The 15,436-nt window shown below is 36.3% G+C and overlaps 2 protein-coding genes across 3 annotated transcripts; one reads left to right on the top strand and one right to left on the bottom strand.

Moving 5' to 3' along the window:
* Nucleotides 1-7,804: 7,804 nt before the first annotated feature.
* Nucleotides 7,805-13,357, bottom strand: LOC139987292 (transmembrane protein adipocyte-associated 1 homolog). 2 transcript variants are annotated; one of them, XM_072003382.1, is made up of 8 exons: nt 13,215-13,357; nt 12,517-12,716; nt 12,158-12,453; nt 11,886-12,082; nt 11,749-11,809; nt 11,488-11,674; nt 11,279-11,408; nt 7,805-9,676 (listed from the first exon to the last, which is right to left on the bottom strand). In XM_072003382.1, the coding sequence occupies exons 2-8, from the start codon at nt 12,663-12,665 to the stop codon at nt 9,524-9,526; spliced, it is 1,173 nt and encodes a 390-aa protein (XP_071859483.1). In that variant the 5' UTR covers nt 12,666-12,716; nt 13,215-13,357; the 3' UTR covers nt 7,805-9,523. The 2 variants fall into 2 exon arrangements, with proteins under 2 accessions (XP_071859483.1, XP_071859482.1); XM_072003381.1 differs by lacking the exon at nt 7,805-9,676 and having other exon boundaries at nt 10,090-11,408.
* A 687-nt stretch (nt 13,358-14,044) lies between these two features.
* Ufsp1 (UFM1 specific peptidase 1) lies at nt 14,045-15,378 on the top strand. The gene is made up of 3 exons (XM_072003406.1): nt 14,045-14,180; nt 14,256-14,426; nt 14,975-15,378. Exons 1-3 carry the CDS (start codon nt 14,046-14,048, stop codon nt 15,332-15,334), a joined length of 666 nt encoding a protein of 221 aa, XP_071859507.1. The 5' UTR covers nt 14,045; the 3' UTR covers nt 15,335-15,378.
* Nucleotides 15,379-15,436: the final 58 nt, after the last annotated feature.

The raw sequence follows: 15,436 nt of genomic DNA, 5'->3' as shown, positions 1-15,436 counted from the left end.
ATATATAGGAAGGTACGATTTATTTCTTTTTGTCTGCATTTGATCAGGCGAAAGGAGGATTGAAGTCAAATAGAATTCCTTTCGATGGCCAGCGCAGGATTGACCATTGTATGTAACATGTAATGTCTTTACGTTAAAAGATCGATACGTAATCGATGTACGTTGTTATGCGTATAGTGATTGGATACAAGGAGAATTAGTCTATTAAGAGCCAGACAGTGAAATAATGCGTAAAAGTTGTATAAACGCGTCGGTATTGGAAAACGTAAATATTAGATTGTTCGAAATGTTTCTTTCGTTTTATGAGGAAATAATAGACGCACAATGTTTTTTGTTTTATATTAGTTTATTGAATTATGCACGAATATAGTAATAGAAATAGAACGAAATGGATCACACAGAATTCAATAAAATGATATAAAATAGAAATTGTTGTTCATCTATTATCACCTTATAAAACGAAAGAAACTTTTCGGACAACCTAATAAAGTAATTTGGTGTTGTATCAAGTACTGTAGTACTATAAGTACTTCGATTGATAATTTCATAAAATTGTTAGATTCAGATAAATGAGGAAATAACGAGAAAAGATATTAAACGAATGTTTAAAAGTTTCTTCCGTGATTACAATGGTTAAAACCGGAATTGAACAACGCGAATTAAATTGATAAAAGTTGCAAATAAAAAATTCCATTAATACCACATTGGTATTTAATGGCTTAGGGCAGCAAAGAATCGAAGAAAGTTTGCAACGTGAAAGTTAGATAGGGTTGGCAATGTTCTCTCGTAGAGTGAAATTGATCGAAATTGCTGGTAGGAAAATGTTTGCTTTTGTAGTAGTCTCGATTACGTAGTATATACTTTAGCAAATTGTCCTTTTCGCTATCTCTTAAATATACATATGACGTAATATTTGTTAACATATCTGTATTTCATAACGTAGCGTATAACTAATACATATATCCTAAATATATCTTTTTCCAAGAAAAAACAGAAATAAAACTTTGCATCGTACGATTAATTGAATTTTCGAATTTATCCTTTCATTTTCTACTTATGCGCTCGTCATTGTAATTTTCTAAATAAACGCACCTCTAATTAAACATGTCGTTAACAAAGTTCGTCTATCGTATCGCGAAAGCGAGGAAATATTTTTTCCAAGAAAAAGCAGAAATAAAACTTTGCATCGTACGATTAATTGAATTTTCGAATTTATCCTTTCATTTTCTACTTATGCGCTCGTCATTGTTATTTTCTAAATAAACGCGCCTCTAATTAAACATGTCGTTAACAAAGTTCGTCTATCGTATCGCGAAACCGTGGAAATATTCTTTGATATTCCCCTATCTTTTTTTTAACAAAACATTCCTCCACGATAGTACAAAAGAAACCCGGTGGAGGGTATTTAAATCACCTCCTACTCTCATTAATCCTCCTCCTCCTCCTGCTCCTCTCTGTTACCCTATTCGATCGTGTTTTACACGAGGGGACAACTGTTTATCGAAGTAATTAAAGAGGCGAGAAATACAGAGAGCCTACCGGTCGTTACGACGACGAAAATTACGGCTAGTGTTCTCGCGCCGTTCACACAAATTTAAAAGCCTCCGAGATATTACACCGCGTCGCTCGCATTTTGTTATCCGCTTGAGAATCCGCGTCGTCGCAAAATGAATTCATAAAGGCCGACAATAAATTTTCCACAACGACACTGGAATTATATCAGTGTTAATTTCACGGTGGAAATGCGAATACTTTGAAACATCGTTGGCTATTACGAAACTGTCCGTACGATATATAAAAAAAAAAAAAAAATGAATTTTCTCTTGCGAATAAGAAAACCTTTCATTCAAATTACATCGATCGATGCTTCATGGAAATGTTTCACAACATTTATCTAAAATCATAACGCCTTTAATAATATCTGTATAGAGACACGTGTTTATGAAATAATAGATCTATAACTATCTTTGGAAAAAAAGTGACGAAATTAACGACTAATGATTTCTAAACGATTTATTTAAAGCCATAGCCTTTACGACGATATTTTTATGCGAAAATATCGTGAGTTTATTAATTAAAAGATTGATGACTATCTATAACGCAAAGCAACGAAATTTGTGTGTGTAGGTACTTACAAGGAGATTTTATTAAACATTTTATGTTTACCGTTCGAACGAGCAAAGAGTTTTAATACCGTGAGAAGGCTATTATCATAAAAAGACGAGGTATTATCGATGCATTATGCGTTAGACGGTGGATGGTTTCTAATTTTTTAAGAGTACAAATTATATCCCTTTGTATAGTACGGGATGTTTTCCGAAGATAGTTGGAGAGTGAGAAAATGCTGTAAAATTTCTTACAAAGAGATTCAGCTGGATATAACATCTCGAGCAATTGCGAATAGTTTCTTTAGAGCCGCCTCAGTGAGGCGGAGTCAATCAGAAATCTTTAGTCAAAGTGTCGATAGTAGTAACGTACAGATTTAGTGTCTGGCTAGGTTCGATTTAATATTACTTATTCTGGACAAAAAATTTCTTTACTCTTCAATTTGCAAGATATATTAAAATATCTCTTTTTGTTCATAAGACGATATTGAGTAAACATTTACAAAAGTGTACTCGTCGTATCTTCTTCCCGCGATTTTTGTATATTTATAAATTTCAAAACGTGACAAATTCACGATCGTTAAATCTAAAAATACGAAACAACTTATTATTTCAATTATATTTCTGCGTTCGATCTGACCACAAAAATTAGTCTTTACCGTAAACGTGATATCGTAAATTTAAAAACTTGAAAATTGCTATTTTCTTATTTCAATATATCTTTTCTCTATATCTAAATACAGATGTCTAAATACATCGATCTTTATTCCCCAAACACCGGATATTATAAATTCAGGAAATTAAAGATCAATCTTTCGTTATTTAAATAATATCCCTTCTCGATATCGAACAAAGAACGAGGGGTCTCATAAAACTTTCATAAATGCTAATATTCCTGTAATTATCGTTTGAAAAATGTTTGTTCAAAATATCCGTTACAAATTTCGCTCAATTTATCAAGCAGAAATTGTCAAATAAAAATCTGACCGACGTTATCACGAAGCTTCACCGTCGAATACCTCGAATCAATTTAAAACATCGAACAACCCGCGCGTAGCAAAGTCAAACATTCGAGTGGTTGAGCAAACACATCCGCGTTAACATTGTATGGTGGCGAAAGTGACATCGGTTCGAACAACAGGACCTGGGAGTTCGCGCGATCCTGTCGCATAACTTTTAGGACACCTTCTATTTGTATTCTGAACATGTTGGATGAAGACGCGTTTCGGCGCCGTCTCGTCGTCTATCTATTGATTGCAATTTGAGATGATGGGAGACGAGCGAACATGCGTTTATCCGAAAGTGTGTGCCCGTGTCAAGTTCTGTTCGGACAGCAATGAAATCCCCTGTTCAACCGGATCATCAAATCCCCTGGATTACATCGACTAGGCCTGTACTCACGCGTTACCTTATCATCTAGAAGTTTGGAATCTCTTTCTCGCATATTTATGCTGAACCTCTTGCTGATTTTGTTATTAATTTGAAATCAGTGCCATGGTATAAGTACGACAACAGTTTCCTTTAACGCGACGGACTTTTAATCTTCGAAAGAGTCTTTTAAAGCAAGAGAATATCAAGCTGAGATTTCTTCAAATTCTTGAGTTTTACGAAACGCGTAGCGGTTCCAAAGTTTTGGCCACTAGGTGTAAACGCACACGCGCTTAATAAACGACACAGATTTGTTAAAAGACGCAAGTAACGCAAGTAAATGTTACAGAATATGCTTTCGAAATAGAAAATGACTTAGCGATGAAAACGTATTGAGGTCGTACGTATTTTTGTGTCGAACAAAGTACGAAATACGTAATATCTAGAAAAAGGAGAAAACAGCTTTGTATTTTGAAAATATACGTCGAATTTAATGGTAGAATCTATGTTTTGGAGGAGTGCGTCAGACGTCCACGTGAGTTTCTTGTTTGATCGTCAAAGTATCCTTGGACGTCGGGAAGTAGGTCCTCAGGCGCCGTTTGGCCGGCATAAGAAACACATCCCAAGCTTCGTCGGAGAACAGAGAACATCCAAACGCGAAAAACAGAATAGAAATCGTCGAGCAGAGGGGTGTTCGGTTGACACGACTTTCAATATTCGAAACATGGTTTTTGGGGTAATAAATCAACTTGGAGAAAGATTTTGTTATACGGAAAGTCGGAAATTCTTTAGGAATTGTGTCGAATTGAAATGGAAGATTCACAGGACTTTTGGTTTCGGGTCAATTCACAGTATCATCGTTATTGAATTATTTACGTTACTTTTTGAATATTCTATTTGATAAAAAATTGATATTGTTTAAAAAATAATTGTATCTCTTTTATAAAATATTATTCAAAATTCTTCTGTGGTTCAGGGAAAATAGAGCGTCATCCGTGTCGAAATAATTTTCATGTTAGAGATTCGTATTCGAGTCTCTTGTGAATAATATTCAGCGGAAGAAAATAATTTACTCGACTCGATAGATATCGAAAGTGGAACTACTTTTTCTCGTATTTCATTAGATTCATAAATAAACATTAGATTTCACTTTCAATAATATTTCAAAATCGCCTTTCTCTAGTGTTGCAACTTGTTTTCAAATATGTAAGAAGCCGACTGCTCTCTGTGTGAAGAATTGTTTCGCGCTCTTAAGCCTTTCGAGGGTGCAGGCCAGTTTCCAAGAACGAAAAGTCTGATAGAAAGTTGCCGCGCACGTGGAACAACGTGTACGACTCTTTAAGTAGAAAAGAGCATTGCAGGAGAAAAACGTGTCTCACTGCGTAATAAACGGCAAGTGTCGCCTATAAAGAAACATCACATGGCAATTAACCTTGCTTACCATCCAATGTCGTAAAATAACATTTCCATTCTTCTATTTTCCTTCTGTAAGAGTTATGTTTCTATAAGCAAATGGAAAGCTTATGATATTTTGCCAAGAACAGATTGCCATTTAAATCAAAAGTACGGTATTAGAATAAAGAAAAAAATCCGACTTAAACGTTACTTCGATTTCGTAATTTGGTATTTAGATTTAATATGTGGAATATTAGCTATTTTTTTTTTTTTTTTTTCAGAAAATTAAGCATAATTGATACTTTTACGCGAGAATTATAATTATGCAACAAACAAGAAATTCAATTTGTTATTCTTTGTAAAGCGAATTCTTTAGCTACGTTTCTCTTAAAAATGTAATTATACATAATTGGTGATTTTATAAGAAGAAGGCTCGCACTTTTACGATAAACAGAATGTTACTTTCCTAGAAATTTAATCTTCACATTAACCATACGTAATTTCACAGCAGTAATTGTAATTAACGATTCTACACGATAAATCCGAACATTTCCATTGAATGAAAGCGTCCTACGGTATGTAGCAGGAAACGAGCTATGTTTCGCGATATCACGCGTGTTACATCCTACTCAAATACACACGTATTAAACGCGACCCGACGTGATACAATCCCATTTTTTGGATCCTGGCCAAAACCGCATTTTCTCTATAGCACGAATCCTCCAACGTATAGCGATCGGTATCAAGGATTCTGAATACGTCGCAGGTCCATCGACGTATCATCTCAACATTAGCATATTATATGCACCTCACAAACTTCATTCAGTTTCATCGGTTCGAACAAATAGTACACTGTTCTTTCTTCTCCTGTCTTTCGTGAAAAACATCCAACAGCAGATTATAAAAGCTGTCGTTAATTATCTAGTTTTCACTGACGACGTATTTAGGCCAGTTCCCTGTTATTTTTGCAGCCGGCGACATTGTCTAAACTGCTCGGCATCTAGTGTCGGGAGGTTGATTAAAATCAAGCAAGACTTAATTAGGCCGGTATCATTAGGAGAGAAGCAGCGCTCTACTCGATCTCGATAACACGCCTCTGCTTGGTCAAGAACTCATTTACGTAACAAATTCTTCATCCCTTCGCGGATAACTATGTACGATATATCCCGTGAACTTAGTCTCGTGCAAAATATTTCGCCACCCGTTGAAAACTCTCTTTCTCAGGCATTGTTGGAGGGGGAAAAATATTTCACTTATCGAAGGGAAAAATAAATTCTATATATATAATTCTATATATTCGATATATATTATTATTATTATTATTATTATTATTATTATTATTCACTTATCGAAAGCAAAAAGAAATTCTATATATATAATTCTATATATTTGATATATATATATAATATGAAAATATACATGCATAAGGAGAAATATCAATATACGAAATTTTGTTGAGTTCATTGAGCCTTTTGGGTAGTATCACTTTGTACATACGTAGACTATGAATATTTTACGATCAATTCGGTATTATCGATCAGGGGTGTGAATTATTGAAACCGATTCTGACAGTGATAAAGAGGAATTTCGTGCTTTGTTTTCCGGCTAAAACTACGTCGAATATTTTTCGAATATTTTGTGACGTTTATTAACGTATCAACTCTTTTCCTTTAGTAGAAAGTACCGTTCATGGTGTTTCTATCAATTATTTCGCCTAGAACGATAATTATTTAATCGAGAATTCTTTTAATTATTCAACACCATACATCGTTAATATTCAGTATATATCCACTGAATGAAGAGATAACTGGCTAGACTTCTTTAAATATTTCATTGCTCTTTAGCAGGAAGAAAAGGTTGTTAAAAATCTACACGATCTTTTTCTTTGTAATATCGAGTTTCTTCCAAAACTGTCGTTAAAATTTTGTTCCAGCGCCCAGCGATTGGCGATTAAAATAAAACGAAAGGAAGACCAGCCTGTTGCCTGTTTTTGTAAACAACGGGTGTTGATGCACTCTTTCGTGGCTCGTGCGAGAAAGACTGCACTCTGATATTGTGCAACGGAGCTCAATCGAACGGAAAGAGCCGATGATCGGTGTACTGTGACTAATCATTGCCCGGTAGCCTTGTCCATGAAAAGGTAGTGCAAGTTGGAGCGCGAATAATGCGCATGCATGCACTTTGTATTTATAGCCGCGATCCTATCGTGTAGCGAAAATTTAAGTGGCTCGAGTCTATCCACCTTACAAACCTTTCTAGTCGCTGTTGTTGCAAAATCTCGTTCGTTTGACAGAACGCGATGTCGAAAAATTTTTATCGATTTAATTACCAACTCTCATCAGCTTTTTCCGTCGGATCCAAATAGTTAAATCGAAAATGATCAAGGTTTATAAAAGGAGAAATATGTTAAGGTTGATGAGATACTGGAAACCACCGTGAAGTTACTCAGTGATATCGGTGTTACCGAGTTTCTAGCTCCAACGACTATACATAGTCTTCGGCTAAAGATAGCAATAGGGATAGAAGCTGAAGGCTTTAGCTTCAGTGGAAAGATAATATTGATATCGATCGGTTCGCAAGTAATCTGGTCTTCTATTTGTCATCCTATGATTTTGTAAAAATTATCGCTGAACGATGGTTTGGTTATTAGTTAATTATCGATCAGTTTATCTTTAGACTGAAGTTAATTGTAGCTTAACGAAAAATATATCAATTTCTTTCTAATGCGTAATGGCTCGTATAGACTGAGATACAGTTGCTAGAAACACTGTATCCCAGCAATTGGCCAATCTTATAAATACAAGATAGTTCCTCGTTTTTCGTTAAAAATCGATCGATTTGAATCCAGATACGGTATTTCTGGTAATCGTATTTCTGTCTGTACGAGGCTTGACTGGATGGGATTCGTAAAGACGAGAAAGAAAAGTCTGGAAGCGTTCGATTGAAATGTAATTTTATTTTCATTAAATATATAATCATGTTACGCGATCCGAAGTATTGCCTTTCACATTCCACCCGACAATTACAAAAAAAAGCCTGATCACGATGGTCAGACATAATTAGAAGAGAACGCCTGGTAGAATTAGAGTAGAACGAGTTAGTGTGTTTAATTACGTGTACGTGTGAGTGTGGGTGAATCGACATTGCAATTGACAGAGAGATTCGGCCTCCAGAGAGTTTTCGATAAGTCTGTTCGTGGTATTTACACAGATCCGTACGGATCTGAACGTTAGAAAATGCGCGAAAGGATGTGTAATGTGTATATTGCTGTTCGATCATTACCGCCAATGATCCTCTAAAGGAGCGATCGAATTATCGAGACGAGTTTAAAATCACCACATCGAACGAACATTTTTGAAGAGTGATTTCGAATTTTGAGACTTTGGTTCCTGACTAAAGTACATTTAAAAATAGTACAAAAATCGTTGGCTGGTTCGCATTAAACATGACCGATGTAGAGGGATCAGATCTATACGAGGGGGAAGAAAGATTAAAAGGAACCGTTTGGAATGCCTCAAAATGTCGATTATATCGTATCAACGTAATTGTCTTAACGCATTACATTCTGAGGATATTAATTAGAGTAAAATCAATGATTACTTATCGCCACTGGTTTCTGAATGATTCGTTTTACGTATCAAATTGAGAAAAAGGCAGACGAATTTTGTCGTGTCCGATGCGGCTCTGCCAGAACTAGCACGTTCACAAATACGGACATACAATATCGATAAATATAACGTTATGTATTCTTGTATATATATATATATAATATAATATATTAGTATATAAATAGCACGATCCTTTACACTAGAATACAGGGTGTATATACATATTACACGATGGATGGAGTCTTTCGTAAATAGTTTAAACGAAGTATCGAGGAGTTCTCCTTAAAATTCTAAGTTTTTCATGTTTCGATCCTCGCGAGTAAATCTTTATGCTCGTCACGGGAACCATTCTCCAATATTGTCCTTGCTCGTCGTTCATAAAATGCTTTCTTAATTGCAAAAGTAGGAAAATAGCGAGGGAGGTTCACCATGGATCGTGCTCAGATCTTTCGCTAAAGTTAGAGAGACCGGGAAGGCCTGTCTTTGGTGAAGAGGACGGAGAAACGATAAGCAAGTTGTCGAAAGTCGAATTCAACTGATGAAATCTGTCTCGAGAAGTTAGCAGCTCGCTGACCATTTCGATGTCGACATAATAAAATGCTTTCTTTCGTACATCGTCTAAACACTTTCCCTAATAGTACGAATCATCTAATCGATTAAGTACGAAACTCTATTCGCCTGAACGGAGAATAAGAAACTCAACTTTATCCTTTTTTCAAAATAGCACACGACCGCTTATTTTATCTTGATGCTATCACAAGAAATAAAAATGAAATCAAAAGAATGTTTCATCAACGTTGCACTGTTCTAAAAATGTTCGTAGCGACTAGATTCTTTCAGTGAAATCGTACGGGGTTCTTTCGTTCTAGTTTCATTCTTTAAAGGGGAGAATCGAACGATGGAACACGTTTTTTTTTTTTCTTTTTCAATGGATTTCGCGCAGTAGTTCACTTTCAATGAAATTGAACTCGATCGTTGAACGAATCGTTGGATCCATGTTCGTGATCGTAACTGTAAGTCGAATCACGCCAGACACGATCAGCTCGTTCACTGTTGATAACCGTTCACCTGGGCTTGGCCTTCTTGACTATCTATACTGTAACCGGTTATGCTATCCGGACTCTGCAGAGACGCCGCGTACAGTGGATTCACCGGTGTGGAGTTTGTGTCGAACTGGGTCGAGTCATAGACACTGTGATTCTGCGAACAAAAGAACAGTTCTCGTTGCACTGTTTAACAAAGCTGTGAGAAGTGGCAGCGGACAATATAGAACGTTTCATCATAAACAAAATTTGGATGATCGTAAAAAATCTAAGAACTTTAAAAGTCTTTAAAATTGATAAAAATTTGATTTCGTGCAAAGACATTATACAGTGAAAATTTCCACTACTATACATAACATAAGGTTTGTGTACTTTCAAGCTGAGTGCAAATAATTCATATATCACACTTTTCTTTTGTGTCTTTGTCTTTTCTGTTTCTTTTTTCTTCTCTGAAGGTAAAAAAAAGCGAACGATAGAGTTTGATGCGAGGAATATGTTGGTTGCTACACAAAACAAAAATATTAGCGTTATCCACTGCCAAGTTAATGTAAATAAATAAAACCAAGTGCATCAGCTACATTAATGAGTTTAATTAAATCTAGACATGCTATATATGTACACATAGTAAAGCATCTTGTGCGCACCTCTATTTTACACTATGATACATCTATATTGTTATTTAACAAGTACGCGTTATAATTCTTCCGTGTCAAAGGATAATTCACTTTGTTCTAATTGATAAAATGAATCGAATTTAAAAGATTAAAATTCTCTTATATAAAACTAGTGACTTAGACTTTACACCGATTATTAAAACAAATATTTACAGCAATTCATTCTGCATATAAGATTTAGTGTAATGGGGGGGAGAAGGACTAGGATTTACTTCGATATTTTTCTCATTGTTTTGAGTGTTCGAAGTTGTCAGAGATAATAAATAATCACTCAGTCCACCGGACACTTTTTTCTTTGTATTTTGCTTCCTTCGTTTTTCGTATACCTCTTCGCTTGTTGAAGAAACAGGCTTAGATAATAAATGTTGCGTGACGGTTGAAGTATCTGCTGAATCAGACAATGTGTCTTCAACATCGACTTCAGACATTGCAGTGCCAGTGTACTGCTTCAAAGGACTCGATTCCTTCTTTTGTATATTTTGCAAATCTTGCGCAGTAGTATTGCCTTTCGTCAAAGACTCTTGATGAGGCGTACTGCTATCCAGAATGGATTGCAACGTATTTTCTAGCGGTGGAATTTCAAAAAATTTACCGGATACGTTACTTTCAGATCTCTGTCGTTCGTGCGTCAAGCTACCCTTTCTCGTTAAGGAGAATAAATTAGTGTTGCTATCGTTTAACCGGGGTTTATACAAAAAGCTGCTAGCGGTGTTTGGCGCGAAAAGCAAATTTGAGACGCTACTAGGCCCACCGTACTTGAATTGTGATGTAGACCTGCTCTCCCAAGTATGGTGAGTCAATTTTAGATCTAGCGAGCTCTTTTTGGAAGCGATAAAATTGTCGGATTTCGTTAGGGGATAGTTCTTGAGATCGGAAGTGCTTTTTTCTGTGCTCAGGCGCCTGGAAAAGCTTTTGATGCCGGATGTGGATCGATATAAAGCGGCTTGGGAATCGTAGATACATCCGCTACCAGTTCTGGAGTCTTTGGTGGATGCTAAGGAGTGCAGGGAGGTTTCATGTTTTGAGCTGGATGATTTTAACACTTGCGAACCATACAAGGGCATGTGAATAGATGGAGTATGGACCTGATAAATATAATCGCTGTCTGTTTTTAACGAGGAAAAGCTCTGTTGATGCGGCAATGACACCGTGTCTTCATCCATTGCATCGTCTACTTGTGCCTTGTATGAAAACATTATCGAAGGTTGTGAAACTCTGTAACAAAATTTCTCATTTGTCCCTGTCCGCAATTTCTCGGATATTAAATTATTTTTGGACATATGTAGTAACTTACCCAAAAAATTCAGACAAGAATGTATGATAAACCAAAGGTGTAAAAAGTGTCAAATAAACTGCAGCAGTGAAATCCACGACACATAATCCTACCGGATTTTGTGTGTAATTTAAAAAGCCTGCTCCAATTGATTGTACTAAGTCCAGCATAGCTAATGTACCAGCGTAAATGTAAAAACTTTTTTTTGCTGCAAAAAAAAATATACTTTGTAACATATAGATACGTATAAAGCACTGAATATGATGAGGTTGATCAACGTACTTGGAAGGGTTAAACGGTCTCGTAACCGTGTCCATGGCAGTATTAATATAAAAAGATATATCTGTAACAAGGTTGTAATAATAACTAGGATTGTTTGCAGTGAATATGCATCGATGCTTATTTCACTATAGATTTACCATTGTGAAAACAAGACTGCTGCAAAACCAAAACATCATTCCCCCATGACCAAACACATAAAAATCTCTACTAGGGATATGGAATGTATCATCTGGTAAAACTAGCTCCAAGGTTCCTTGGGTTATGGTAAAAGCCAATGCTATAAACGACGTGGCAAGTAATACCCTACGAATACTTGAGCGACTATCCAAATGTCCTACAAATAAATAGTTATGTATTTGGAGTTTTTTTAAATAAGCAATCTTAAATAACAAAAGCAAAATCAACTCACCAAAAGCCAAACCAAATATAACCACGCTCATCTCTGTGGACAACAGGAAAAATCTCACTGTTACCCACAGTATTTTGTCTGCCTTGCCACCGACAGTGGCTGCTGCATTTACAGTCATTGAAACGATACATCTTATCACTGAAATCACTACATTACAAATGACAAGTCCATAAAATGCTAAAAATATTGGACTACTCGTTGCTCGTAATTTAAGCCGTGCTCTATTAAATCTCACTGTGATAAATAAAAGAAACAAGAGGTTTGGTATCAATATGACAATGTCCCATATTCGTACTCTGGAAAACAAAAAATAAATTGGTACAGGAGATCTGTAAAAACATCCCTAAATTAACACTTACCTTGAATCTTTGATTTCTTTATACAGGATCATCTTGCAAAAATGCTCCTCATCATCCATCGGTGAACTAACATTAGGAATCATTGTACTGCTCAGATCATACGTGTGTAACCAACTTTCAGAGACCTCTTCGCGCACTGCACCATACATATTTCTCGTTTTGTTACACACTTTACATGTGAATCATCTCTCAACTTTACACTGGTAAACAAAAAAGTGACAGTATGTGTCATCCTAATGTAAAGTATAACAAGTAACGTCTACAACGTAAATATCGCGTAATCGCGCTTACGAAATCGTATGTTTATTCAATCGAAAAGAAGGTATAAACTAGAAATTCCTATCTATCTCATCAAAGCATTCAAACTCACTTTTCTGAAGCATTGCTTGCTAATTAAGGTGACATAATAAACATAACCTAAAATACTTGGCAATATTCCCAAGTGACGACCTTCAAACCCGCTAGAAACCGATGACTGACCAAAATAACGACAAATAAACACTGAACTAACCCCGAAACTGTTCCCACGAAATAAATACTCTTTCTTATTGTTTAATCAGCGGAAAATCGATAAACGGTAAGTCTATTGTGTACCTGTCAAATTGACACGATGCCACCGCATATAAAATCAAGAAATTACATTCGAATAGATTAACACTAATTGAATAAGGTTCACGGGCAAGATTTACGCGACTTACCCATTAGGTGCATAATATTATCGTTCTCATCTTCCTCGGAGGTAAACTATAACTCGCTCCTAGCACCGCACAGTTTCGAATTTTTGTTCGGCGTGTATAATTTCGCGCAGTTATTTTCCGCTGCTACCGCACTTATTTGTCCGTCTGTCTTATCCACACACGGTCGCCTGGTCTGATTGGCATTTTGCTATGAAATCCCAGTGTCCATTCTATCGGTCAGCTTCACGCTGATCACTCTGTCCCTCTCTTTTTTTCGCTCGCAGTAACGCCACACCGAGCTACCAAGAACCGTGTATTTGATAACCAGTAAGAGGAACGCGTAACGAAATGCGCGTGACCGCGTAGTACGTGATTTCACGTCCGTATCAAATATACGTTTATACGAGGAGAACGACGATAGTAGACGAGAAACGAGAGAAGATATTCGCAGGTGACGCCACGACTTAACGCCTATCATAAAGGCAGCGCTTCCTCTTCTACTCGTGAAACAACGACTTTCGAACGACGATGCGGACGCGTAGATCGTAGATTACGAAAGGTTTTCTCGATCGTCAGTCGCTTTCACTGAATCATTATTGCAACGATGACGGTACGGTGAGCAAGTTAGTTGGATAGGTTAGGTTGTTGAAGGAAAAATACACGGAATGGCCGCGAATTACTGCTGAACCGGGAAATACGAAGCTTCGCGCTCTATTTACCATTCCGTACGAACCACGGTCTGTTTAAGGATTTTTCGAAGCGGTTACGACAGACGCGAAAGTAGAGTGGCTTTACGTGGCTCGTTGGATGGAACGAAACGGGTAATTGTCCAATGATTTTCGTGAGATAACGATGACCGTCGATTATTCGAGCGATTTATTGAGAAACGTCCACCGTGATATCCCTGCGCCGGAAGTCGGTCAAAGTTTCTTCGTTCAAGGGGATTACGAGTATTGGCACTATGGTTGCGATGGTTTTAACGATAAGGTCTGTAATTTGAAGTTATTTTTTGGAGAGAATATCAATGGAGAAAAGAGAGAAACGATGAAATATTGAATTTAGGGTTGGGGATGTGGATATAGAACTCTGCAAACAATATGCTCGTGGGTTATAAGGAACCGGAACTTGGACCAATCCGTCCCAAATATCAGACGTATACAGGAAGTACTCGTCACGCTGGATGATAAGGAACAATCATTTATTGGATCGAGGGAGTGGATAGGGAGTTTCGAAGTAAGCCAATGTGCGAAGAATTACCGAAAAAATATCTTGGAAGAATAATTATTATACAGAAAAATTATATATATAATATATAATATTATATATTATAATTATATGTATATAATAATTATACAGTCTGTATCATAAATCCTGATGAAATAAGAGAGGTATTGATTTTCCTTGCAGAAGTAATTCGAATTTTTATATTCAGAAATTGTATTAGATACAAATTTATTCATTCCACTGAAAAACATTTTTTTATTCCTACTTAATATTCATCAAATGATACACGCGCACTTGACTTACCTTTTATTTATAAGAAACAGCTAAAAAGATAATACTAATTTGATAGATCTTTCACCCGTACCTGCAGGAAAATATCTTCTTTTTGTTCGTACCACGATTTCTGATTATACTCTACAGTGTTGTAAACTGTTCTAAACGCAATTTCCGTGAACTTTATTTTTAACATTTATGTCCATTAGCGATACGGCCGATAAGCAGTATCTACTCTTTTACCAAAAATAGAAGTAAACAAGCTAATGTCAGTTATCTTGTAGGTATGCCTTGTATTGAATCACTTGTACGAGGTTCTCAGTAAAATCGTGCATGTACCAAATGGTAGAGCCTTGCGGGACCAAGTTTCAGCTATCAAGGGTCACTTCGAGGAATTCGGTAGTCCAATCATGATGGGAGGAGATAGGGATTGTTCAAGTAAGTGCGTTGTAGGAATCCACGAGGGTGCAAACAACACCTATTTGTTAATCGTGGATCCGCATTTCGTTGGTCGAGCAACAGGAACAGAACAATTAGAGAATTACCGTTGGGTGAAATGGCAACGTTTGGATGATTTCGTCGGCAGCTCCTTTTACAATCTCTGTTTACCTCAGATCAAGTTCATAAGCGGATACAATAAATAGTATACTGTATATACATGTAAATATATCTGCATTTTCCATAATTATTTATCGCGTACTTTAATTCTATTGAAAAGTTATCTTTGTAAAAAAAAAAAAAAAAGT

Source organism: Bombus fervidus, chromosome 5 (assembly GCF_041682495.2).
Source record: "Bombus fervidus isolate BK054 chromosome 5, iyBomFerv1, whole genome shotgun sequence".
NCBI classification, from domain to species: domain Eukaryota; kingdom Metazoa; phylum Arthropoda; class Insecta; order Hymenoptera; family Apidae; genus Bombus; species Bombus fervidus.
Note: the sequence above shows the minus strand (reverse complement) of the source record. Positions and strands in the feature narration are given on the sequence as shown.

What these genes read in the sequence shown, in the direction of transcription:
- Ufsp1 (XM_072003406.1), top strand. Translation starts at nt 14,046, where the DNA reads ATGACCGTCGATTATTCGAGCGATTTATTGAGAAACGTCCACCGTGAT. An exon ending in GCGATGGTTTTAACGATAAG is followed by an intron (nt 14,181 to 14,255) that starts GTCTGTAATTTG and finishes TATTGAATTTAG; the next exon opens with GGTTGGGGATGTGGATATAG. An exon ending in AGTGGATAGGGAGTTTCGAA is followed by an intron (nt 14,427 to 14,974) that starts GTAAGCCAATGT and finishes GTTATCTTGTAG; the next exon opens with GTATGCCTTGTATTGAATCA.
- LOC139987292 (XM_072003381.1), bottom strand. Translation starts at nt 12,665, where the DNA reads ATGTATGGTGCAGTGCGCGAAGAGGTCTCTGAAAGTTGGTTACACACG. An exon ending in TATATTTGGTTTGGCTTTTG is followed by an intron (nt 12,083 to 12,157) that starts GTGAGTTGATTT and finishes ATTTATTTGTAG; the next exon opens with GACATTTGGATAGTCGCTCA. An exon ending in TTCTTGTCTGAATTTTTTGG is followed by an intron (nt 11,409 to 11,487) that starts GTAAGTTACTAC and finishes ATTTTGTTACAG; the next exon opens with AGTTTCACAACCTTCGATAA.